The sequence below is a fragment of the Alligator mississippiensis genome, chromosome 1 (assembly GCF_030867095.1).
Source record: "Alligator mississippiensis isolate rAllMis1 chromosome 1, rAllMis1, whole genome shotgun sequence".
NCBI classification, from domain to species: domain Eukaryota; kingdom Metazoa; phylum Chordata; order Crocodylia; family Alligatoridae; genus Alligator; species Alligator mississippiensis.
Window position 1 is genome coordinate 458,193,211 of NC_081824.1, and position 27,775 is coordinate 458,220,985.

A 27,775-nucleotide genomic window follows, 5' to 3' on the forward strand; every position below is an offset into this window, starting at 1 on the left:
TTTTTTAGCTTATTCATTTTTCAGCAATGGTTCTTTTTAAAAATAAGAGTTGTTTTTAAATTCCGTGCTCATAAAAGGTACTGGACTGATGCCCTAGACAGTGAAGTATTTCTGCTTATCCACAGGGTATAGTAAGGAAGGAAGGAGCAATATGAATCATTGCTGCACACTGCTGCATTCTATATTAGCTATAACCATTCCAGAGAAGCAGCCGGGGAATCAACAGGGGCAATTCAATGAAAACATCTGTTCAGCATGTAATGGTGGTCAAAAAAGCAAAATGAAATATTTGAGGAATACCATGAGAAATATTGTAATGCCATTATATGTTATGGTGCATGTATGCATACGTGTGTGTGTGGACAATAGTGCTCAAAATGGCAGCCTGTGTTCAGTTCAGGTCATCTACCTGAAAATGATACAATAGAAACAGAAGCAGTGCAGAGGAGAGAAAAAGGAAGAATTAGAGGCAAGTAAAAATGCTCATATGAGTAAACAACTAGGATGGTCTTGTTTACAGAAGAGATAATAAGAAGGAATATGAGAATGAGATAAAATTACCTTCTCCTTACCAGTTAATACAGTACCTAAAAAGAAATGCATGTTAGTAATTACCTGAAGATTTACTTTCTCTGAGTAATAAGGGCCACAGATTCATTGCAAAGGGTCCTGAATTTATTTGCTACTTTGGAGGCATAATTAGACCCATCAGCCTGACTTACTGTCTAGGTATAGGCGTTCAAGAAGCCCACAGAGGAAGCACTTTAACTTTCAAGCTTTACTCTAAGCACCCATGGTTAGGTCAGGAGGAAGTAGAACACAAATTAGCCCTTGGGAGGAGGGGGCTCAGCAGGGAGGGGAGCTCTTGAGCCTAGCAGGTCGGGAGGAGGGGCTCTTGCATGACTCCCATTGTACCCCGCAGACTCCCTGGGTCCCAAAGACTCCTGAGAGGAAGTGAATGCTAAACCAAGAAGCCAACCACTCTTTAGCTACTGTGCACAGGCCACCATGCTCCCAAACCCCTGCTGGGTGGGGGGGTGTGTGTGTGTGTGTGTGTGTGTGCGCGCGCGCGCGCGTACACACATTCTAGATGCCTGTGTTCTCTGTGTGTCCGATGCCTGGAGGGAGGGGGGGGGGAAGAGAGAGAGAGAGAGAGAGAGAGACAGAATGTGTGCGCACGCACGCATTCACACAACACCTGGATTCTGCATGTGTGTGTGTCTGATGCCCAGGTTTTGTGTGTGTGCATTTCTGATGCATGAGATGAGCTCTGACCTAGGTCAGACCACTGCCCCTGGAGCGGTAGTGAATGGGGTACCCCAATGTTCCACAGAATGTCAGCAGAATGCAACCTACCATGAGTCGTGATGAGATTGGTAAAGATGTTCATTACAGAGCTCTAACCTACAGCACTAAAGTCTAATCCTGCATCTGCCACTTTAAAAATGGAACTGCCATTTCAAAATGGATCCACCATTTTTACAGCACTCTATGTGTTTTGACCGTCTGTTTGGTTACGGTTGTAGAGCACTTTTTCTGCATGTAACCACACAATAAGTGTAACTTCTATACTTGGCCTCCAAGAACAACTCAGGTTGGTTTTTAGTTACGGGTTGGAGAGATAATAGAAATGTCCATATTTCTCATTTGAACCTGAGGTTATCTCAGCGCAAAGTTCATGGCATAAGAACTGGTCCCCAGTATGCTAGATACATGAAATTCATTGTGCTGAGAAAGGAAACGTTCAGATAAACAGGGAAAACACATACCCAGGTACGCATATCTGGTATAATAAGATTTCCTAGCAGTGAATGTTAAGAGAGAGCAAGAATCAGAATTAGGATACAATTAAACACAGATACTGATTTCAGTCTCCTTCACTGAAAACCGGCAGAATTGAACAGTTCTCTTCTAAAGAAAACATCAGTCAAACTCAACATGAAAAAGTAACTGTGTACACAAACTGACCTCTGTGATTATATAGCAAATCTTCCCCCAAAAGAAATGTGATTTTTTAGCTATCCCATGAAGCTGTTCATGTCCTCAGGAAGTCAGTTTTGACATTAGGAACATACATATACTTTTGTCTTATGGACTCTTATAAAGCCACCTTACACAAATGCAAAATGTAGGCTTGACAGTTAGTAAAGAAGGGAGAGATGCTACAAAGTTGAATGTTATTGTTGAGGGCTGTCCAATGGATCACATCACCCACCAGAAGACAGGATACTCCACTGCTGTGAATTCTTCTAGCAGAGGAGATAGGAATTAAGAAAAACTGTAGTGAGAAGAAAATATGTAGACACTTCCTTCAAGGGCTTCAAGACATTTTCTGTCAATATAATAATTCATGGCCTCTGAACATAGCTACAAATGTAAGGTAGCAAGAGAGAAAGAGAAATTCTTGAGAACAACAAAAAATCCTCCTATTGCCAGAAACTACACTGGAAAAGATTGTTGACCCAAGATAAAGCATATGATCAATAAATAACGGGGATGATTGTCTCTTTTACAGACAATGATAAAATCTTGTTGATGGGTACCTGAATAAATTTGGGTATCTCTGTTTTGGACTAGATTCTTTTCTCGGAACCTCCTGGAAATATACCAAGTCTAGCACTATTCTCTTCCTGCCAGGTTTATTTGTGAGCATGAATAGAATACAGTAAAAGCTTTACTCTGCATCAGGTGACAGACCAGACCTTAGGGCTGTTCCCATTCTTTCCTGCCTTAAAGTTCAACAAAAATGGCATAAATCTTAGCCCCAGAACTTTGATTTGGCCCATGAAGCATCTCCCTTGAATTCTCTCCAAAACCTCTAAGGAAAAGACACACCAAGTATACGTAAGCTGAAAATGACAGCTGAATATTTATATATAAAATTATATGCTTCATACTACAGAGGAAGAGAGAAACTCCCCAACAGTCCTTGCCAACCTAACCTAGGGGAGAATTCCTTCTTGATCCCAAATCTAGCAATTGGTTTCTGAACACATAGGCTAGGGATAGACATTCAAAAACCCTGAGCCTGAATTGATTTAATCTTTGCAGGTTAGTCTAGCATGCCTAGGTTGAACTGATTTGGAAGTGTACTGATATTCCCTCAGGACTGCACATGCCTGCAGTAGCTCAGACTAGAAGCTGCGGGGGGTGGCTACAGCAGCCCTCCCTTCCCTTCCATAGTGCTGAGCTGAAGGAGGGCATGGCCAGGCCCCCAGCAGGATGCTTTGATTAGTCAGGGGTTTCAACCCCGACCCTGCCTGCACAGTCCCAGGCTTTTCCCTGCTCGCTGCTCAAGGGGCGGGAGTGTTGGCAGACCTAAGCCCCCAGCTAGCTCTCTGAGACAAGAAGGGGGGGGGGGGGTGTCCAATGCATGCATCTGTTGATGATACTAAATTTTTCAATCTCCCTCCCCTGCTTCTTCATTACTACTGCAAACCTGACAGGCAAGGTAGCCAGCAGGCAGCTGATAATACAACGTTCAGCAGCCCATCAAGAAAACAAAAGCCTCTCTCATTGGTTCAAACTCCTCTTAAATAGCTTTTTCCAAGGAAGGAATGGATGGACATTACCAGCTGAGCTGGTGATTGGCTCCAAAAAGCCCTAAGCAGACACTGTTCTGTCTTCCTTTTTCCTGTCCCAGTGAAATTGGAAACACACACACACACACCCCCTACCTCTCAGCATTAGCTAGCATACTACATGCCTAGGGTCCATGGGGCTAGGGTCTGTGTTGTGGGAGATGGGAGGGAAGAAGGGGGGGATCCCTGCTTGAGCAGCGAGTAGCAGGGGGAAGGAGAGGGGGGCAGGGGGAAGCCAGGCAAACACTGCTATGCCTGCAGTCTTTGCCAGAGCTCAGGCCAGGAAGCAGAGGAGCAGGCCCAACCCTGTTCTGGGACAGACATTGCGTAAGTCAGTTTGACCCAAATCAGTTAAATCTGATACTACATTCAACCACGTTTATCTTAAACCAGTTTCAGCCATTTTGAAACTGATTTATGTGCACTGAGCTTATGTTCCATTACAGGTTTAAACCAGTTTCTGATCACTTAAACTGATTTATGTGTAATGTCTGTCCTTAGCCATAAACAAGAACCACAAGTCAGAAACCATTAGAAGCATGAGTATATCACAGGCCATGTTCAATGTTTCAGAGACAGGTAAAAGGCAAAAGGTGGTTTGGTTAACTGTCCATAAAACTGCCAGTACAGATATAGAGGAAGAACACATTTAATGAGGCCCTTGGTAAAGCAAGGGCTGTTGGAGTATTTCCTAGAGAGAAAGGTCTTGCAGTCTAGTTACTGAGGAAACCAGCATGGACTCCAAGGCTTAACTTTGCTTTATTTTAATTTTCCATTTCAACTGTGAATCATTGCTTCACAATCACAGATATAAACAGGCAAACAATTAGCTCCCTATTAAACAGGGAAACAATTAACATTTAGAGTGTTCACAACATTACCCAGCCCTTATGTTTTCTCAGCCACAGTCCCCTTGGCAGGTGTCTAGCATCAACAGTAGAAGTAAAATCCCTCAGGCTAATCGTAGGCTGTCCTGACACAACTCAGGGCAGCAGGACAAAACAAAACAGGAAGAAGATTGCCAATTTAAGAGTCTTAATGGGCAGTGGATGAGGGAAGAAAGGCATTTTAGAAACTTTAAAAATAATAGTTTTTCCCCTGCACAATATCTTCTTGGCCAGTATTTGTAAGTGATTCCACGGCTATTGAATTATGAAAGAAAACAACCCAGAGCTCCTGGAGTTTTGCAATTATCAGGGGATTCTGTGGCCACAGAATTGCAGATGGCTACATGCCACAGAAATCTACCACAGAATATTTTAATTCCAAGGGTTGTAGTTAGAGGTTATTTTAGCAGACAACTACTCAACTAAATAAATAATGGAATAATTTCAGGGAACAGTTATTTAAAACGTAAGTACTGAAGGGTTACACATTTTTATTACATATTTCTTACAGACTGAGAGATAGAGAAGTTTAAATGGGTTTCTAATCAAACACAGAAACAAACTGATACATAATGACAAAGAATGTTAAAACAAAGTGGTTACCCTATAATTATGAATATTATGTATATTTGCAGGTCAAAATACATTTCATAATGCTCATTAAAAAAAAAGAAATTATTGCTAACTGCTTTTATTCTGATTTTTAAGGCTGAAATAAGCAAGAGACGATTGCAAATTTTAGGCATTATTCCCCTATATTTCCTTATGCAGAATACTTCCCAAAATACATAAGGAATTATTCAAACAACTTAGATAGAAAGTAAATATTTCTACATTCCTGTAACTGCTGCCTTAATGTCATTTTTATTAGTTTCAATATGCTCTAAAAATATTATGCATCACTATACACACACACAAATTAAAACCCTCCCTCTCCCTCGCCATTATACAGCACACGTCTATATTCTTTGGAGACTTCATGTTCAGATGTAATGTTGATTTTTGAACTACTAGTAATAACTTTGAACTTCATGACACTGTACCATGAAGAAGGTCTGCTTCATTAAAAAACAGAAGGTGTTCTTATCTCAATCTCAAAATCAAACAAGTGGGCAACTGGCTGCTTCATATAATTATTTAATAGAAATGGAAATACTAATGACATACCTGAAAAAGAACATGAACAGAGCAGCCGTGATGCAGAACAAAAGGACCTATAAGAAGCAGAAAGAACTTTATTAAATAAAAGGCTATACTAACACTATAGGCAAACCTGTTTTAGATCAGAGGCACTCTCACAGATATCAAAATAGAAGTTTTATTGTCACATTTCATGCTCTATAGGCCTCATTCAAGTCTACTAAAATTAACAGGGAGACATTCATTGATTCCAACAGGCTTTGGATCAGGCTGCGTATGTGTAAATAGACTGATGGATATATATATGCATTTCCATTCATTCATATATCTATAAATAGATCTATATATCCATCTAGATCTAGCTATATATCTATAGATCTAGACACATATATAGATAGCTATAGATATAGATACAGAGATCTATATCTATATGAAAATGCATAGGGAGCACAGTTTGGAATAAGGAGAAATTCCTTTTTTTTTTTAAATCAATTTTCACATAACCTACTAGGGGATTAAATCATTATAAATGTATTCAAGCAAAAGAATGGAAGAATACCAACTTTTGTGGAATAAAAGTAAATTTAGGTTCCTGGAGAATGGTTAGTAGGATATTCCATCTGAAAGACCGTGAATATTATTTTCAAGGCCATCATCAGAACAGGAATTTAGAACCCTTATCATAATTTAAATTTCACTGTATGGCATCTGGAATTATAATCATCCAGAGATAAAGAGGATAATATACATACAAATATTATGAAAATAAAGCTGGAAATACTTAAGAGCCTCCTTTTGAAAGCTACCTTAACATAAACATGTTATTGATCTAAACCCCCAAATGCTTTACAAAGCCATTCCTCCACAAAAAGAAAAAAAAAAAAACCATGGACATATTAACATGAAAGGGGGAGGGGAATAAGTACAGTGCATCTCTTTCTGGACTCTCCTGGTCCAACAGAGTGCAGAGCATGCCCTCTTCACAATCCCAACCAGGGCTGCCTTATGCACTGCTGCCATTGGTTACCAAGAAGACTAAGGAAGCCTGCACAGTATGGTGAAATGTGTGCATGGTCCTCCCCTCCAACTGCACAATGTCAACGCACTTTCCACACTCCAGGGCTTCACTATTAAAATGTCTGTACACGATTCTGGGTAAGTTCCTCTCCCAGGAGAACAAACCTGGGAGAATACTCCTACATTATTTGAATGCGAGTACATAGCCTTAATCTATGATAATTTACTAGGTAGACAAACCCTACAAGAAAGGAAATAATTGTGTTTGATACTGAATGCAATGGTGTTAAAAAGATACGGACAAATTGCAGGGATTTTTGAAAAGGGCAATAACAATATTCAAAAAGGTGATGAAAAGACTGAAAAACCAAAAAACAAAATCTTAGCTAAGTGAAGGCTAAAGGAGGCCACAACAATATCAGTTTTATACATGAAGGGTGTAAACACAACAAGAAGAAAAACATTTTAAAGGGATGCATGAACATATAAACAGAATGTGATAAAAGGGAAAATTCAAGGTAGATTATCAAGGAAAGTCCTTACATTTCCATTGCTTTTGACTTAGAACTAGCTTGTGACACAAACCTGTCTGCAGTGTACCCCCAGAGGCCTGCTGCCTGTCCCACAGAACAGACCAAGGTTTGCCATAGCAAAACCCTTTATCCCCAACAAGACTCAGTACCGCTGCCCTTACAACAGATCTCACAGATGCAGCAGGAGAATCTCTGCTGGCTTCAGGTGGCTTCCCTTTGGGTGAGAGAAATTTTAGGTTCCCCTTTCCATAGAATGGGCTAGCTTGGAATATCACTTGCCCAGAGATCACTCTTTACCACAGGAACAGGCAATTATTTTGGGCAAAGGGCCGCTTACTGAATTTTGGCAAGCCGTCAAGGGTCGCATGACAGGCAGCCCAGGGCAGATTAATATTAATTTTCTACATTTTTTAGAGGCCCCGCAGGCCATATAGAATGGTCTGGCAGGCCGTATCCAGCCCCCGGGCCACATTTTGCCCACCCCTGCTTTACCATAAACAATCAGTAAGGAGACAAAAGAACAGAAGGACTTATTATATAAGATAAAAGAATCATACAAGATAAAGGGACCATAAGTTTGAAGGCAGAACAAAAAGACTAGCAAATTTCCTTATTCTCTTATCTGGCTACCACCTAGTCTCTTGAAAGTGATGTCAATGTTTTCAGAGATCAGTTTTCCTGCTGATTTGGCCAGTCCTGGCTGCTAGAGATCTGGAATCCTCCAAAGCCTGAGAAAATCCAACCACCAGATCTGTTTCACAGACTCTAAAATAATTCGCAAGCCAGCTTCTCCCCTCCCCTGATCCATCATTGTTCATGGCAGAGATGTGGGTTTTCCAGAAAATTTTCCAATGGCCTAAATAGAGCATGAGCTGATTTAGCATGTTTATTTGACTGATAATTAGTAAACGAAACTTTAAAACTACCCCCATGTTAATTTTATGTCCCAATAGTCACAGGTATTTGAACTGAAATATATGATTAGGAAAAAAATTAAATACGGCACGCTTAATGTGGTTTAAATATTATATTCAAACAAATTCAAAGCTTGATGTGGAAAGAAGCAGACTTTTCTCAGATGATGTTGTTCCACCACTTTGCTGTATTAGCTTTCTGTATATAGCTTGTACTCTTTCAGGACAGTTTTTACATGTTATTAAATGTTTCTTCATTCTTGTTGCATTGTTAAGCATACTCCTTCCCACAATATTTACATCTACCAACTTTCTCCCTTCCTTCAGTGGCCTGAACTTCACTATAATAATGCCACACACTAGTTTGTTTGTTTTTCTGATTAGGCATTATTATGACTACTTTAAAACCAAAAGCACTAAAAAAAACAACTGATCTTATACAAACACTTCCAACTTCCCCAGCTCAAGAAAAGAAATGAGACACTGCTCTGTATGTTTGCTGAACTGAAGGTGGAAAAAAATAATCACAGTTTTAGTTTTGGTTTTGCATTCACTTGCAATCTGAGATGAAATCAGAATTTTAGCTTTGGTTTTGATTTGACCTGCACAGCCAATTAGGTGAATTCGTAACTTGATTTTTGGTTTGGATTATTATGTGAGTGTATTTGCCCTCCTGTTTACAAATCAATAAAACATATATGTACTCTCTCACACACTTCCTAGGGATAGTCACCTGAAAAGCATTCATTACAACTTTTAAACTGCCATGCTGGCCTAATATTGTATTGGCATCCATTCATTGTTATTAATAAATTTTATGAAGCAATGAATTTTTAGAAATGGGAAATTTCCCACAGAAAAATAAAGCACTGGAAAATTTTCCACCCCACATCTCTGGCTCATGGATCGTATAATTCTCTAGAAATGCCTCTCCCTAAAAACCTGGCATTCTGCTGACTGACGGGTCATTTCTTTCAGATGCCTTTACTATCATGCAGTTACTTTCCCCATTATAAGCAGAAAATAACTTGGGTGCCCACCTGAACCCTTCTGTCTTTGACTGGGAGTGGCAATGGTCCTTGCCCTAGGATCATAAAAGCAAAAGATTTACCAGGTCACCTACTTACTTTTCCTAAAGTATGAGTCTCAGTTCCCTTGACTAAACCATGTCTAAAATCATACAGATATATACAGGAAAAAGAATCTAGATAATGATAAAAGTGACATAAATGGGTATAGCCTAAGTTGGGCTTTCCAACAAGACCACACATACCATATCAGTGAAATAAACAGAAGAAAATCTGCATGGCACCCCAAAAACCTCCAAAATAGGGTTTGTGACAGTCTGGGCTAGACACTAAGCAATCTACTCCTGTGAACTACCCTCTAACATTTTATTGTTACTGTGCTTTAGCTCATAATTTGAACAATGCTTATATTTCAGTCCAATATACCTTGTTTCTGCAGTTAATGAAACTACTGCTGCACATTTAATGCTTTGCTACTGGTGACTACCTGCTTTTTCCCCCTCAGCATGTTTTCACTGCTACCTTTTGGCACAGTCCCATATATAATTTCCAGCCACATGTGCTGTCACAGTTGCATCCCAGCATGTTGGCTAACGTTAATTATTTTATTTTTGCAGCAGTGGTAATACTGGCAGCAGTCCAATCTGTTACAACGTTCGTTTGATCACAAAACAGCCAAGCAGAACACATGTCATTAGGTAAAGAGTGCTATTCAGGCATATAGGAAAGCTCTATTTTGCAGATTTTACATTAACATTATTGGTGATTTTTACCTACATCATTTGCAAGCATGTTTTGGTATATGTTGACCATTTCACAGTGTGCACTGAAAATCTCTAGTGAAACTACCTTGAAATGTTAGTTTAAAGTCATTCCTATGAATAGCTATTCCTAGGTCACCCCTACATCAGGGTCTGTTCTAATCTAATCCTTATGATTTGCTAGCTCCATTAAGTAAACTCCTCTCTGTATGGCAATCTCCTTGATAAACAAACTCACGATGAATTAAGGGAGATGAATTTACACAGGCCTCAATGCAAGAGAGTTAGGACCCAAAGACAGACATATTTCATTCACACGGAATTTTAAAGCTACAGGTCTTTTGGTAGCTAAGGTCATGTACACACATTCAAATGATCTGGGAGAAATCTCCCAGGTTTTCTGGTAGAAAAACTTACCCAGAGATGCTTGAACAGACATTTGAATGCCGAGCCCCTGAAGAACAGAGTGCTTGCATTGCTGATGCTGTGCAGCCAGGGGAGCCGCAGGTCCTGTGCAGCCAGGAGATGCTGACAACTCAGTGTGCTCTGCAGGCTCCCTTGATCTGCCCAGAGACAGAGGGCAACAGTACACAGGGCAGCCAACTGACTGACCCAGACTGCTCAAGATCAGCCCATATCTCCCTCCAGCACAATGTGGGGATTGTGAGGGGGGTGTATTCTGCTCCCCACTCAGTGGAGCAGTAAAGTCTAGTGGGTCACACATTGTGTCCTTAGGAGGGTGGAGCTAAAGCAAAGTATCCTGGGATGCTGGAGAACTATACTCTGGCTTCTCTCACAAGAAAACATGTACATATATTGGTTCTCCTAAGAGAAACTCTTCTGGGAGTGATTTAACTCTAGTTGCTCCCAGGTTATACTTCTCCTGGAATGGCTATCTTTGCTGTGGGAGAAAAATCCTAAACAACTGTACACTCATGGTTTCTCCTGGGAGAGCAGCAACTCTCCCAGAAGAAACAAAAAGTCTATACATGGCTTGAGGTTGACTTGTTATGCACCCAAGCTATTATTTCTGTAGACTTATAAGGCAACATAAAGTGTTATAACACAACCAACAAAACAGAAATGTAAGAGCAGTACTACGAACCAGAACTGTCAAGGAAAGCAAGCTTCTTGTTCCAGAAGAAAACAAAAAAAAACAAACAAACAACTGTGCTCCTCACTAGGATAAGGTAAAGACAATCATCAAACAAACACTGAGCAAGGTCAAGATTGTTTTCCTCATTTCTTCAAGGAAGCTACAGGGTTCTAATATTTCAAAATACAGTAAGGCTACAAGCTCTCCTTCATAGACTGTGCAATGATGGTGAGCAAAATTGACTATGATGTAAATACCAAAGTGAACATGGCACTGTCTATTGAGTATTACCTCCAACTTTAGAGCAACAGTTTTTATCTATCAGCTGAAAGTAGACTTATTTTGACAGTGAGATTCTGGTACTGTTAAAGTCAATGGCAAAACTCACAAAACTCCATCTATCCTTAATCTTAAAATAATTAAGATTTTTATTCCAGGCATTCCATCAACTTCAAGATTACCCTGGGTGGAAAGGACCTTTACATTAATATACACAGATTACAACAAGAAATTAGAGAAATCTCTCATTTTTAGTTTGTTAACTTAGCATTTAATCAATCCAACAGATTCTCCAGATTTAGGTAATAAGTACAGTGGAGTCGCATCTTACGTGGGGGTTAGGTTCTGAAGTCAGCGCGTAATCGAAAATCACGTAAGACGAAAATCGGTGACTATACGCAGTGGGAGGGGGCGGGGCTTGAGTTTGCACGCGGCACTGTGCTTAGAGCTGTGTGGCCGGCGGCAGCGGCGCTGCGCGGGGTGGTAGTGGGGATGGCTGCCTGCCACCCGGCAGCCGGCCACACAGCTCCAGGCATGGCTCCATGTCAACAGTGGGAGGTTTTGGAGGCAGTGGCTGTCACCACCATAATGGCCTCCAGGTAAGCGGCAGTGCCGTGTGCAAACTCAAGCCCCGCCCCCCTCCCACCCCGCGTATAGTTGAATTCGCATAAGTTACATACATGGATGATGCAACTGACCTGTATTATTTCAGTGTAAGGGCTACAGAATCAGGCACTTAGGTTTTTCCTGTTTATGTAGGTATCCTCCACTACACCAGTGGAAAGAAAATTATTTTAAATATAAGAAACTGATGGTAAAAGTTGGCCAGAGGATCCTGAAAGACACATTTGGCACTGCTTTTAATTCACTTTTAACTAACATAGTTCAAGATGACTGTGTCCCATAAAAGCGTTTCTGCCTCTATATATTTATTTAGAGATGTTTGATATATACATCTTACAAATCCATGTCATGTTCATTTTTATACGTATAGTGGGATTATTCCAGAGGTTTTTTCCACTCAGAGGTGTAACAATAAAATAGCTGTGGGCTACAGAACGAGTTCTTCCTACACATGAATGCCCAAGGTAATCTCTAAACCATGAGGGCATCACACTGGTTTTAGAATATTTAAAAAAAAAAAAAAAAAACACACAACAACCACCCCAAACACCTCTCCTCAGGTCCTGTTTCTTTGGGACGGGACCTGGGAATAATACCCAAAGGCATGGCAGCCCTGAAGGAAAGGGAAGAAAAACTCTTCCAGCTTATAAGGCTAGTCTCTCAGGCTACCTAGGGTCCAGCACACAAGCAAATTCATTTTCATGCATCTGCTGCTCTCATAAAAAAATATATAGCTTTTACAAGTGGAGTGATTTAATGCTGAATGTATTACAAAGGGTTTATGTCTGAGCAAAGGAATGTTTACAGTTAGATGATAAAGTCTCACACCTTAGGTAACCCCAGGGAAATGTATTACAGACTGTATTTTTTATTTCCTATAACTGCCATAGATTTTATTAATCTTCTTGTTATTCTGTAGCTTGTGTGTTTACACAGAAGTGGCTTTGCTTCCTGATAACATTAATGTTTTTACACTTAAGTATGTCCTTGAAAGAGTACAGAAAAATAAACAACGAAGGTTATTCTTCTTTGTATTTAAGCCATTGATAACTGAAACAAGGAAAAGGCTAATACAGTGTTCAATCAAAACAAAAACACCCTCTGAGGATCTCAAATAAAAAATTAATGTAATCTAAGTGGAACTGTGAAAAATTTGACAGCCTACAATTCAAGAAACAACATTCATATTATTCTGTATTTTAAAACTTCCTAAATAAATAAAAAAGGAAAAAAAACCTATGAACATGCATTGTTTCTGCGACGTATGTAATAAAATAATCTCATATATAAAATAAGTTTTGCAGATCCCAAATGAATTTGCAGATCCAGCAACTAGTTAAACAGTGTTTTCATCGGAAACAGAGAGCCCATGATAATTAGTCCAACAGCCAGTCCCCATGTAATATTCCCCCAAAGTTAAGACATACTGTAAACCAAGAAAAAATAAGCATTTTTCTACAATGAAGAGGACAGAAAAGTCTGATTAAATGTATAAAATTAGTCTTCTAAAAATGATTATTTATAATAACGGCAATGAAGTTAAGATTCTGCTCCTTTCAAATTGTAGGACAGACTCTTTGTAACGAGTCACTGACCTGTGCACAGCTATCCTATTCTAAACTTATTTCTAGAAACACAGACAGTGAAGATCTTTACACCCATGAACATTTTTTGGCAGATACTGCAGGAACTAGATCCTTGCAGAAACATCTGAAGCTCCCATTCATAATAAAAGCCAAACTAACTTATTTCTGAAAATACCATGAAAATTTATGTAAGTGTTATAAAGACTAACCAGAGACAAAGACTAACTCTAACGCAGTTACAGACACTGCTATTGTGCAGTCATCTGATCTCACTAGCATTAAAGATAAGGGGGAGGCAGTTATACAAGCCCAACAAATATAACCTTTCAAAACTGCAAGCCTTATTTCCAACTAATCTTTTCAGCCAGAAAAAAAAAAAAAATCAGCAATCTCACCAGTCAAGAGAGAAAGTTACAATATGTACTGTCCAGCTAGCATACTTCATATCTGCAATACACCAATAAAATATTTTACTGAGAAATTCAAATGCCAAGATGGTTACTTTTAAAAAGAGAAAACATAGCAAAACCTATACTATTGTATTTCTATATTTTGAATTCAAAATGGAAAAGTATGCAGTGAGCTGGAAGTCTATTTCAGGTTTTTCCTTGCATGGTCCCGCCATCCTTGATTTATGGTACAGGGTCAACAAACTGAGCTTGGCAACATATAGCCCTTCAAGACTCTAGCTGTCAAAATGGATATATCATGTAGACAAGCTAAAGGATTGTAAAAGAAGTAATATACCACATGTCACCATTTTAAAAACCAACCTTTACACTTTCATTTTATTTATATATTCTTAAAAAGATATATAAGCCATGATGAAAGACTATTATTATTTGCATTGTATGCTGACAAACTTGATGTCTAAATGAAGCATTGTAACACACATGGTCATGAGGAGATGTTATAAAAAGACATGAAATTTATTAAATACAATCATTAATTTGCCTCAGGGCAAATTTCCAAAAGTAACTCAGTGCACTTATTCAGAGTGAGGCTTCTCAAAAGAGATCAAGCCCCCTTTGGGAGATTTAAGTGAAATAGCTAGATTTCCAGAGTTCAAAACTTTGACAGCATGCAGGAAATCTAGCTTAGAAATGGCTTGCAGTGTCCCTACTGATAGCTATTGCCGTGCAGAAGTTACTTCCTTGCAGCAACAACTGAGAACACAAAATTTGTGCCCCCTGCTAGATGTTAGATGCTGATAATGGAAAAACAACAATAGTGACGTTGTAAATGTTTCTGCCAAATGCTGTGCAGTTTCCTACCTGATATGTTATGCAAGTGGCCTTAGTTGATGGTGCCTTCATTGCAATCAATACTACATCAGCTCTAAGATATAGTAGGAGAGAGCTACAAAATATTTATCAGCACACATCCTAAAATCCATTTGCCAAGAAAAAAATGGGGAATTTGCATTTTTACAGAGAATCTTCAGTTTTTACATTTTGTGAAAAAATAAAAACTTATATAAACTATGAGCTCAATTTTACTTAAAGTATCAGTGTCACTTACTCAGTGCGCACATCTACCCCTCTTGTGGTTGATTTTTGAATGTGCTTTAAATGTACATAGTTAAGCATACTCCAATAAATTGCTTCCAGTATATATAGGTTACTCAGCAATGTAAATGGGTTTGTATTTTAATGAATCTCAGATTTCACTTTGGCTTCCAAACGTGAGTAAAGTTATGAAACTTTTAAAAATCACACCTAAAGACGGTGTCACTGTGGCAAGGACAAACTTCAGGTTCACGGTAATGTGCTGTTCTGAACTGTATGCTGCAAGACTGTAGGTTACAATTGAAGACAGACAATTGTACAACACATGGAAAGCACTAAACAAACTGAATGAAAAGCAACTAAACCAACAGGCTGAATCAACAGGGTCATCGACAACAGTAAAGAAACAATGCACTGCGACTGAATCAATCCTGCATTGTACAACTGCCAGAGAACAGCATGAAACTGTCACTTCAGATTTTGTTCGAACGCGTGTAAAAGCAGACATTCCTCTGCATAAAATGGATTAACCTGTTGTCAAGAGATTTGTTTTGAGCAAGCACATTAAGGGAGGTGGTGCCATTCCCAAGTCAGATCAATTGTATTCCCATGACTCACCAACTCTTTTTGTAGAAGAAATAACAGCGCTATCTCAATTACCTGAAAGGACACTACAATGCTATGATTGTCGACAAAACAACCAACTTCCAAAACAGACCAGTTTTCAACATTTTATTTCAGGTGCTCAAGGTAGATCCCCCTAATCATGCTGACATTACCACACCATAGCTTGTAAAGATAGGGTACCTTGGAAAAGTTAATCATGCCACTACTTCACAAACCTTGATTTCTTGTGTGGTGGAATACAGAATCCCACTTGATCAAAATACAGTATAACCTCATAAATCCGGCGCTCAAAATTCCAGAATTGTCAAAAACCCGGCACTGCAGGCACATGCTGTCAGCTGTTCCCAGGGCTGCAGCAGGGAGCAAAGCAGAGGGAACTGTAAGTGGGTGCAGGGTGGGGGGGCATGACTCTTGCTGTTAGGTGTACCCCGGGAGGGCTGTGGGCTGGGGGGCAGCGCTGGGCTCTTCCCGGGAGCACATGCCCCTGGATCTGCACGCCGGACAAGAGCAGGCTGGTGCCCACCCCAAGCATCAGGAAGAGTCTGGTGCCGCCGCCATCCGCAGCCTGCAGTGGCACCCTGCTCTCATCCAGTGCGCAGATCTGGGAGCATACCACCCCCTCCCCTAGGAAGAGCTCAGTGCAGCCCCCAGCCCCCCCAGGGTGCACACAGCAGCAAGAGTCACACACCCTGCTCTGCACCCACTTACAGTTCCCTCTGCTTTGTTTCCTCCTGCAGCCCCAGGGGCAGCTGATGCCACCTGCCTGCAGCTGCTGGGCTGCGCTGCACCCATCCCCCTGCCCCTTCCCTAGCCCCAGCCTCACTCATTCAAAAATCCAGAATTTTAAAACTTCCGGCAGATGCTAGGTCTCGAGCATACTGGATTTATGAGGCTATACTGTATTAGCATTTGTAACAGACAGTGCAAGCTACTTGGCAAAGGCTTGGAATGATGTGTTTTACAACCTATGGTCAAACTGGGTGCATATATACTGCTATGCACATTTAGTTGTTCTGGCGGGAAATACTTGGCAAGATACCTTTAAGCAAGTGGATCGCTTTGTCACCTTGATAAAGTCACTTTTAGTGAAAGCTCCAGCTCATCGTGCATGGTTCTTGAGACACCTGAATAGTGTTGATTTGCCAATACTTCCACCCAAACTAGTTATGATCAGGTGGAACACATGGTTCAAATGTAAACTAGCATGCACAGTACTACCAGGTCTACTGTGGGCTTGTGGAGCATTAACAAACAGAAGATAGGGATACATCTCTTCAGCAGGAACTAGCTAGCCTGTTAGCAGTAGAAGACCTGTGCGCTGACCTGAAATACATTGCAGAGAACCATGGATGCCTAACAATAGTATGGGACATTTTACAGTCCCAAAAAACACCAAATGCACAAAGTGTAGAACAGTGTCTTGGATTTAATTCCATAGGTGGAGCACCTTGCATCATCAGCTGATAATGCAAATGGATATGCAGCTGCTCAAAGTGCTGCTGATAAACTGAGAAAGTAAAACCTAAAAAATTAAAATCCAGCAATTGATTTTCTTTGTGCTGTTCATGCACACAGTGGTGATCCTCCAACTGAGTGTAAATTCAGCTGACACGGAAAGAAGTTTCAGCAAAAATCGGGGTTCTTTTCTGTGCTTAGCACTAATGTCTGAAAGACAAAAATGTGGCTGGAATACTGCAACTATATTTTAATAAGCAAGACTAACTCAGAAAGTGGGTAATATTAACATAAAAGCAATACTTGCACTACTTAGAAAAAAACAATGTTTTGAAAATATAGAATATAGGCATAGAAGTAGTTGGTATATGTAAGAAATATAAATGGCAATTCTATTAATTTTATTTTATTATAATGATTGACAGCACTGATAAGCTTTGAATTTGCTGAAAATTGTAAATTTATCAATAAAACATTGTGTTCAACTGATACCTATATTTCCACTTATCAGACAGTTTGCAGAAGTAGGAGGAAAATTTGAGTACTAGGTTATCAGACTGTCTTTGGGTGCTGAGGTGGTGTCTGAAGGGAGTCTTGTGCTTACTCGGAGAGTAGGAACTAGGAGCCAGCATGATGAAGTGATCAGTTTCACAGCATCTGATGAAGTAAACTTCAGCCCATGCAAGCTTATGCAACATATATATAAAATCTACTTTGGTTAGTCTATAAGGTGCAAATCTACCCTGCCTTCTACTAAGGGGAATATCCCATTCAACCTTGTAGGTCTGTATTGGGACATTCACCCAATTTTTTTTCCAAGGGTCCAATTCCATCTTGTTGTAGTTTAGACATATAGGCTCCTTCTATATGTTATACTCAAGATGCAGTTAACCAGTTAAGCACAAGGTAAGTTGTGACCTGGCCACATGCCCAATCAATTAAAGGTGTCATAAAGAGAGGAATAAACTTCAAAGTTATTTCACAAAAAACGTGTAAAAACTTTCTGGCTTGTTTCTATCGTGCCATTAAGTGAACATTTGGCCAGGTGCTCCCTCACAGTTGGGAGTCCTGCAGTTCATGGGTCTCAGCCTTGGGAGCATACCATGCACTCTGGAAGTTGTAAGTCCAACAGCTGACAGGGCTCTCAGCCACAGGGGTGTGTCTGGGGTACTCCCACAGCTGTGAGCCCTGTCAGCTGCAGGAGTCTGATACTTGGTGGTGCAAGGGGGGGCCCAAGATCATGATCCCTGCACCAATAATGAGGCTCGACTGGATCTAATGCTGGATCCCACAATCACACCTTCTGCTATGCATGTATGGCACGGAGGAATTGCAACTGCATGGACTGCGCCTCAGATCCTATCACATATTTACTTGAACATCTGATAGGGCCATTGTTACGTCCAGTGACGCTTTAATGGGTCTTTTTTACCAGGTATGGGCTAGGGACAAACATTCAAAAAGCCTGAGCCTGAATTGATTCAATCTTTGCAGGTTAGTCTAACCTGCTTAAGCTAAAGCAGTTTGTAACAGACCAGATATCCCAGATATGCAGGTACATGTCAGCAGTGGCTCTGGCTAGAAGCCGGGGCCTGCTAGAGCTGCCCTTCCCTTCCACAATGCTGAGCTGAGGGAGGCGTAGCCAGGCCCCAGCAGGACGCTCTGATTAGGGAGGCCCCGCCACCCCCAGCAAGGGAGGCAGCAGGGAGTTGATAACAGAGCATTGAGTTATTCAGCAGGGAGTTACACAGGGAGTTGTTAGCATTTATCAGCCCATCGAACAAAAGAAAGATTAGCAGGAGGAAGCCAGGCAGATGCTGCTATGCCTGCAGTCTCTGCTGGAGCTCCAGCTAGGGAGCAGAGGGGTGGGGCCAGCCCTGCTGGGCTGGAGCAGAGTAAAGCCACACCCGGGGCTGCAAGGCATCTGGGATGCTGGGGGACTCTGGTTTGGTTTAACTTAAACCAGGAAGGAGTCTGGAACAGACATTGCATAAACTGATTTAACCCAAATCAGTTAAGTCTGATATTATATTCAGCCAGGTTTATCTCAAACCAGTTTCAGCCATTTTCAAACTCATTTATGTGTACTGAACAACTGTTCTGTTACAGGTTTAAACCAGTTTCTGATTACTTAAATCAGTTCGTGTGTCAGGTTTGTCCCTAGCCTTGGAGATTAAGACACAATTGTACTTAACTATAATCAAATCTATTAAACCCTAACAATTACAATTCTAAATCAGAAAGCGAAAATAACCTTAGCAGTTACAACTTTATTGCTGTAGTTAGTCAAAAGCAATACAACATGCTCACCACCCCAAGATTTAACAAGCATGACATCACTGCTTAATCAGTCTATGAGGTCTTGCCTGGGTTTTCTGACTACTTCATCTGAGTTCTAAATCTTGGATCAGTGACCAGATATTTCAGGACTTGGTTCCGAAGGGTATGCTCTCTCACCTCTTTTTATATACTATATAGCTTGCATTTCTTAGTACATAAAATTAGATTAAGCCTTCCTCCTAAAGCGTATTAATAATCTTGCTTCTGTCTGCCAAATATTGTTACTTTTAACAGGAATTTTCTACTCTGAAGTAGTCTTTTCATTCTTAGGTGAGGGTAGGTTTTTCTTTGACTGCTCCTCTTTTGCCCTGACTACGTTTATTCAATTTAGTTAGCCAACTTCCCAATTCATTTCAAGTCAAGAACAGTATTTTTCCATCTGCTCCTTTCACTGGGTGCAAGTCCTGACCACAATTCAAGCTAACCTTTAGCTAATCACAAGGGTCAAAACCCAGACCTGAAAGCCTCTAAGTCCCCACACCATAGTCTCAGCAGGTCAGTCAACTTCTGCTGACCCAGGGACCCCCATTACAATAACTCATAAGGAAGTGGTTTCCAAGAACACTAAAAGTATAAGAACCATAAATGAAGTAGTCAAAGCGCATGAGAGTCCAGCATACTTTTTCACCTATTCCAGGTTCTGAAAACATGATGGAGCCCTCTTATTTATGCACCTGTACTGAATGTTTAAAGTGTTCACCAGGTAGAGAAACATAAAAATAACATTTGAAAAATAGTACGCCTGTTTATCTGTATATCATACCTCATCTGGTCCACCTAATCTCATATGTCGTCTCATGTCCAAATTTCTAGAGAAATCTCAGGCTCCAGGGTGAGAAAGGAACTCAGTGAAAGTTCAGGAAAGTATGAATTTATATAACACAGGATTGGAATTTAAAGCAAAGTGGAATAAGCCTTCAGTTTTAACATAGATGGGTGTCATCCATGGAGAAGAAAAAAAAGCAAAAGCAAAGGGATGATCGATAACAGATGAAAAGGGTATTTATAGTACCAGAACTACAATTCAGCACCAAAGAGTGTGAAATGACATTATTGGAAGATGTGGGGCTGTTTCAATTGCTGATACATCAACACCTATTTTCAAGTGTTGTCATGCCATGCGAAAATAGCACCTTCCTAAACAACTCCTTGACCACTCATATGAGAGATATAGCTATATAGTTAATTAGAAAAAAAAATTACTATCCCTAGCACATCCCAGGCAGTACAATTATCAAACCCCTGGATTAAAATCTGCTTGATGCATCGACAAATTGTCAGCTAAATTCTGAGTGTAAAAAATCTGTACTGCTGCAAATGAAGGAGACAGAAAAAACACTACTGACCTTCAAATCAGAGTTTAAATGTATCATGTTAGTACTTAAAATACATTTTCTGCTGACCTATTACGTGGGCATATTTGTTTCAAAAGCTACAGAGAAAAGAAACTTGGATTCCCAAATCTATATTACATTTTTTGCAACAATTAATTACCACATTTTAAGTATATTTTGGAAACATACATATCTTATTTACTTCCATGTTACTACAGTTCAGAAATCTATTTGTTACAGTGATTCAATGATTAATGGCTTGCAAGTAGATTATAGCTGCAGAGATTCAGTATACTGATCACAAATATTTACCCTTGGAAGTGCATGGTTTACACCAAAGAGCAAGTTTTTTAAGTAGAAATACTTAAATTAATCTATCTTGCCCTTGCGTCCACTGAGGACACAATTCACTACTAGTCCAAATGGTGTTGTGTTTAGGTGATGGCCACCTCCTAGTTGACACACCAAGAAGTGAACAATGGACCTTCAAGACACAGAAGCATGAGCTGCAACCATGGAAGAAGACTTCTTAATCTCCGCAGATTAACTGGAAAAAGATGAAATCAGGAATAGAAACAAACTGTACCCACCACCAGATAAAGCATCTACACACGCCGGCTGCGCGCAGTTATTTTTGGCCTCTACATCGCTGTAGCAATGTGCTATAATGAGGGAGCACGTTGCTATGGCAACATAACTGAGGTATCAGAGCTTGCGACTGCCGATGCTTAAACACCATAACACATTGCATCATGTGTAGACATGCCCACAGAGTACAAACCCACAATTAGGAAATACAGACAACCAATTGAGAAACCTTAAAATTGGAGTTGAAAAATTTAGACCTAAATGTCCATTAGGTCTAAATGTCTAAAGGAAATCACTGAATATATTAGGAAAAAAATAAAAATAAAAGTAATAGTTTAGGTCCAATCCTAAATCAGGATGGTAACATTATCAATCAAGATGAAGAAAACCCAGAAGCTTTCTGCTCATTTCTTTCTGCATTTCAGAAGAAACATACTGAACACTGTATTTACTTGTATATAAGACAATCCCCCCCCGCCAAAAAAAAAAATTAGATTCTGTATATGGAAAATTTATAAATTTGTTACACTTTTCCAGGTATAGAATCTAATTATTGGAGGTTTGCCTTGAATTTGTCCCCCTCCCATTGCTATAGCAGGGAAAATAAATCTGGGAGGGTCAGGTAGCCCTCCAACTTCTTCCTCCTGCAGTCCCTTCCCTCCCCCTCCTTACTGTCAGGACCTGCTCTCCCTGAACACATGGTCAAATTTGAAAACACTGACCTTGAAATAAACATACCTGTAGTTTGCATACACTATAGGTACCCATAGACTTAGCTGATCAAGAATTGATGCATTTTACCTTTTTTGAAACTGCAGCAAGTTTTAGAACAGCTACCCACCCCATAAGCATACTTTTAAGCAGGACTTTTGTAGTTACTTATACATAAAACAAACTATGCATGATATTAGTTCAAAGCAAAAAGGCTCATGCCTTACCATATAGTTCACTGGGCTGGGCCCCAGCAAAGTCAACAGTGTTTCAAGACATAGTGACCCCACAGCTCAGCACTGTTCAGTATGTGTGTGTACTCCAGATACCCCAACAAAGACTCCATGTGCTAATTAGTCCCCCACTCATGACAAGAATTGGATGTCCTTTTCACAAGTCCTGGGTTCCTCCAAAAATATATATGCAGACGAGGCACAGGACAACCTGATCTAGCCCCATCTCCTGGAGGGTGGGGCCACACTAATCATATGCAGCTGGCTGAGACACAGGTTGATGGATGGATTCTGCATGAACTGTTTGGGGCCCTGTTTGGTGATGGTTGCCAGGCATTTACAGCTGGTAAAGAAACAGGACTCACTGGAAATGGGAAACAAAGGTACTGCTTAGCTGTGGAAGTGAAGAGGAAGCAAATCTAACTGTATGCCATGTAGTGGTTTACCATGACTTGAAAAAGGGTTGGTGTTAAGGGGGACTGAACCCAATGGGCAAAACTATTCATCTTATTCAGATGGGCTGCACTAACCTATCCTTTTAATAGATTCCCATGAGATTGTTTGCCCATTTTGAGCTATGTGTTTTATAGACGTGCACAATGTTGGCTGCATTTAAATCAACTTCATAGTGGCTTTCCATGTATATTTAATGAACTACTTATCTTACATTTGCATACAAAGAAACCTATTTCCCCCATGCTATTTGAAGGAAAAACCACATCTTGTATTTGACTATATATGGTATTCAGTTCTCAGTGATAGTAAATGTATTTGTGTCCAGTTATGAGAAAAGGTGTTAAACAATTAAATGATTTTAAATCTCCAGGGCCAGAGAACTTATACCTGTAAGAAATAAAAGCACTAGCTGATTTTTAACAAAACTTGGAAGACTGGGGAAGGTCCACAGGATGGAAAAGCTAATGTTTGCCAGTATTTTAACAGGTTAATTAAGATGACCCAAGATACTATAGGCTGGTAACTATTACTTTGAACCCTGCCAAAAATTAGAGAAAGGCTGAGGACTTATTACACTATTTTAAAATGTTGGCAGGCTTAATTAAAAATATACAGCTCAACTGTAATATGGACATAGTTATATTGATATAAAGGTTCTTCATATAGGTACAGGTCCATGGTTCTCAAACTTTAAAGACTCAAGGCACTACTCAGGAAAGGCCACCTCTTAGCTTTCACTGGGGTTTTTTTGTTTGTTTGTTTATTGTTTTACTACAGAAAAAGGATAGAGCAGTTCTTCCATTGCAAAGAACTCAAAAAGCCCAGAGCAGGTAAATATGCTTTTAACACTATGGATTCCTACTTGAAATCTCTGGGTTTATCTTGTGAATAACATGTACATGTTTACACACCTTACAGTGGGAACGTTGTATGGTACACTGTGGCACTCTTAAAAGGACCTGGTTCAGAATCTTTTGTACGGGTCATAGGATCTAGTCATCTAGTCCAGCCCTCTGCTCAAGGCAAGATCATCTCACCCTAAACTATCCCAGACAGGTATCTGTCTAACCTGCTTTTGAAAGTTGCCAAGGATGGAGATTCAACACCTTCTCTAGGTAGCCTGTTCCAATGCCTGACCACTCTCATAGTCAGAAAGCTCTTCCTAATCTCCAATTTACATTTCCCCTGCACAGCTTGAGCCATCTCCATCCTCTCTATAATCATTCTTCAGGTATTTGAAGACTGTTATCAAATCACCCTCAAGTCTTCTCTTCTGCAAACTAAATAACCCTAGTTCTTTCAACATTCCCTTGTGAGTCTCATCTCCCAAACCCCTGATCATTTAAGATGCTCTATGGTAGACTCCTTCCAAACTGTCCACATCGTTCTTGAAGTATACGGCCAAAATTTGGGCACAGTATTCCTATTTCAAATGCAAGAAATCTCTCCGAGTCGTAAGGTATCATTATACTAATAAAGTTATGTCCACAAAGGAGATAGAACCAGAGCAACCATTTCAGGGTAAAAAAAGGAAAGGAAAGACTAACACTGTGATTACTAGGCCTCACATGGGTGCCAGTCAGTATTGACTTAAAAACTAAGAACATAATCAATGAAAGTCAACTTCTTAAATAGAAAATAACTCAACAAATGAGGTTTCTTTTATGAGAACAAGAGTTTAGTTTTTAAAATGATACTTACATCTCTGTAAACTATTTGACACAGCATGACATGATATTCTGGTAAAACAGTTACTTCTATACAAAAATTAGTATAGTCAATATTAATCAATGAAAAATAGTTCAATTGGCAGAACTCAAGAAAGTGAAAATTAATGGAAAAATCAGCATCTGCAACTCTTCTCAGCCCCATATGTTCAACAATATTATTGCTCGTCTAGAATAACATCCTGCTGGTAAAAGTTGCAGTTGAGTAATAAATGGAGCACTTGACAATGATGAGAACAGGTCAAGTCATAGATCGGTCTAGGTTGCTTGCTGAGTTGGGTAAATAAGGAACATCAAGCAGTAGGTAAGTGGTACTATGCTATATGAGGCATAATAAGACAAACTGGAACAATGCATGCAGTGTGGGTGTCCCACACTACAAGAAGCATGTTGAAAAATTAGAAAGGGATCAGAATAGAGCCACAGGCATCATTTGACATCTGGGAAACATATGCATTACAGTGAGATACTACAAGTACCCATCCTGTTTATTTTATGTAAGAGAAGATTCAGAGGTGCTTCACTAACAGTCTATATTTTTCAGGGAAAACAGCTCTTTAATCTAGGAGAAAAGGCAGAATGATGGCTAATAGCTGAAGCCAGACAGATTCAGTCTACAAATAAGGGATTTTTTTTTAACAATAAGTATAATAAAGCAAAAGATATGCTATAGCTGAAGCATACAGAAACTACTCGGGGAAAATCGGCCAATGACTTGGATTATGCCTTTTATATTTCTGTTAGCTACACCTTCAAATGCCTAAGAATTGTGTGTGTCAGTAGAGATAACAGCTTGTTGTTTTCAAAGTTGCCACAGCTTATTAAAGACACATTGCAGTGGATTCTCACATAACTGCTTTATTATTGTTCTCTCTAAAGTCATCAAGGCACCGGACATCTGGACTCAGTCTGGACTTAGAATTCTGTCTCAATAGTTTAAAGGGAGATGGAAAGTCTGGGCAGCCTCCACTCCTCCATGCTCCTGCCTAGACGTGCACGTCAAAGATCCTCTCACGCTTACACCATGATCCAGAAGGATTAATGGTCGCCTACTAATCCATGGCGCTTTCTCTCTCTGTTGTTGTTTTTAAGTCATTTTAGACTAAAAGCAGCTATTTGCTTTGGGCACTGTTACACATATTCCAGGGGGAGACAGTGGGGGCAGGGGGAACGCTTTAATTAGATTGGCTCTGAGAGCCGTTCTAACTAAAGTGCCACCACATCTCATGCATCAGTGTCCCCAAGTTTAAAAACTAGTGCTGGGGCATTTGAACTGAAGCACATTTGATGAACTTTAGAGTTCAAGTGCCCCTGCCACCATTTTTAAGTGTGCAGTCATTGATGCATGAGGTACAAGAGGCTGCTGGAGCGCAATAATAACCATGCTCCAGCAAAGTCAATTAATCTAGTTTGCTTCTATGCACTGGAATTCCAGCACACCGCAGCAGCCTCCGTGCTCGTGTATAGGCACCCTTGATGTGCAAAGAAACTTGACCATCACACTTACTAAAACTGACAGGCACCATTCATTAAACTTAACACTGAAGAATTGTGTGCGCCAACAGATATGTACCTTTTGTAATAAAGTGGATATATAAATTTATCCTGTTGTGCTATTTCCAGTTATGAGACACTTTTGTCTGCAGTAAATTCTATTACAGTGTAACCCACTAAAACATTACAAACATCTGGCTGTATTCAGTACTTAAAACCATTGTACTTTGGGGTGGTTTCATGAATTCTTAAGAGCATTATCGTAAACTCTTGTCATAATCTTGGTAAGACTCGGTCTTTGTCATTTTTCAGGTTTAAACAAATAACTTCTGACGCTATAGGGCACTGCGACCGCTTCTAAATTGACATGTTTTAGAAGAACGGATAAAACAATTTGTCAGAAGCTGGTTGGGCTCCAGGCCAACTTAGCTACACCTACACCGCTACAGCTGTTGAAAACTTTTGAACTTCACTGCCAGTAAGCCCGAAGCAATCCGTAGAAAGATAAGATCAAAAGGAAAACTAATATGTGATATTAAACAAGAGATTATGTAGATTCATGTTAAGGCAGTGTTGTCTGATCACAGTGAAATGATTAGAACTGGCAAATGCAGAACATGATTGAGCCAAGCCAGGGAGCACCTGTCACTGTGGGAGGAGCAAAGGAAAAAAATTTAATCATCAGATTTTCTGGTTCACTAACTCTATATAAACACACGTAGTTAACACTTCAGCAATCCTTCGCTTGTTCTCAGAAACCATGTCAGTCTTTTAACCTGTTTTTTTCCTAAGCTGACCTAAAATAAATAAAGCAAGACTGTGCAATAGCACATCAAATAGCACTTTCTTATAGCCTAATCAGAGCACCTTTATACAAGGTCCTTAATCTTATTTTCTGAACATAATACAAAACACAACATTGTTTTTAACTGAAATACTAATCATTAGATTATCTTTATTCTTCTTGCACCTTCATTCTGCTCATCTAAAAACATAGCAACAAATCGCTATTGTATGATGCTCTACTATTAGATAACACAAAGTTGCTGCCATCCATGGTTTTGCAAAAAGCCCAGCAGGTGAACTACCTACAGTAAAAAGAAAATCCTCAGAACTTCTCCTTGGTCGCAACCAGTCATTCTCAGACCAGTCTAAAAAATCAAGGTTGCTCATTTACTTTTGGTGTAGGTACATAGAAATTAAGTCTGTAGCAAACGTTTTTCAATGAACAGCTGGTAGACTGATATTACAGGCTTGATTTCAGGCAAAGCAGATGTAGAGAGCTGCACGTATCAATGCAAACTGAGAGCGCCTGGTTTCACTGCTAACAAGTTAATCCTGTTGAGAAGCAGGACTGAGATTCAATGGTCCTTTCCACAACTCAGTAAAGTCTGAGAATCCTTCCATTGACCTCAATGGGGGTTTGGATCAGGCCCTCACTGAGGTGTGTATATGCACCACCTTCGAATAATAAAGATCACAGGTAAAATCCCTGTCTTAGGCACGGACATTTAACCACGCTGTCTCCAATTTTTATCCTGAAATTATTAAGAGGAGGAGTGCAGGAGCATAAGGAACTGGAGATTTAATTCTGTTCACAATGGAGGATGAAACTCACTGCTTATCTCTATCCATACATAAATGTGGTCTCTGCTCACCTTTGTGCTGGAGAAGGACTGTGCTAAACATGGACCCAAGCACATGTCTTTACATTCAAACAATAGTGTTATCAATTAAACCTCCATGGAAAGGAAAAACCGGGATTCCAATTCTTTAAAAATATAGAAAAAAAGGTAGGAAAATGAAGAACCTATTTAATTAGCACCTAAAATGTTATCTATGAGACACAATAAAGT

General features: G+C 39.9%; 1 protein-coding gene across 3 annotated transcripts in view; it reads right to left on the reverse strand.

Annotated features, from left to right (window-relative positions):
• TMEM135 (transmembrane protein 135) overlaps positions 1-27,775 on the reverse strand; it is a 358,268-nt gene that overhangs the window by 110,904 nt on the left and 219,589 nt on the right. For all 3 annotated transcript variants that reach the window (XM_019488262.2, XM_059721829.1, XM_014605912.3), the window contains one exon: positions 5,636-5,682. In XM_019488262.2, coding sequence (XP_019343807.1) covers positions 5,636-5,682 — 47 coding nt within the window. The remainder of the gene's footprint in view (positions 1-5,635; positions 5,683-27,775) is intronic.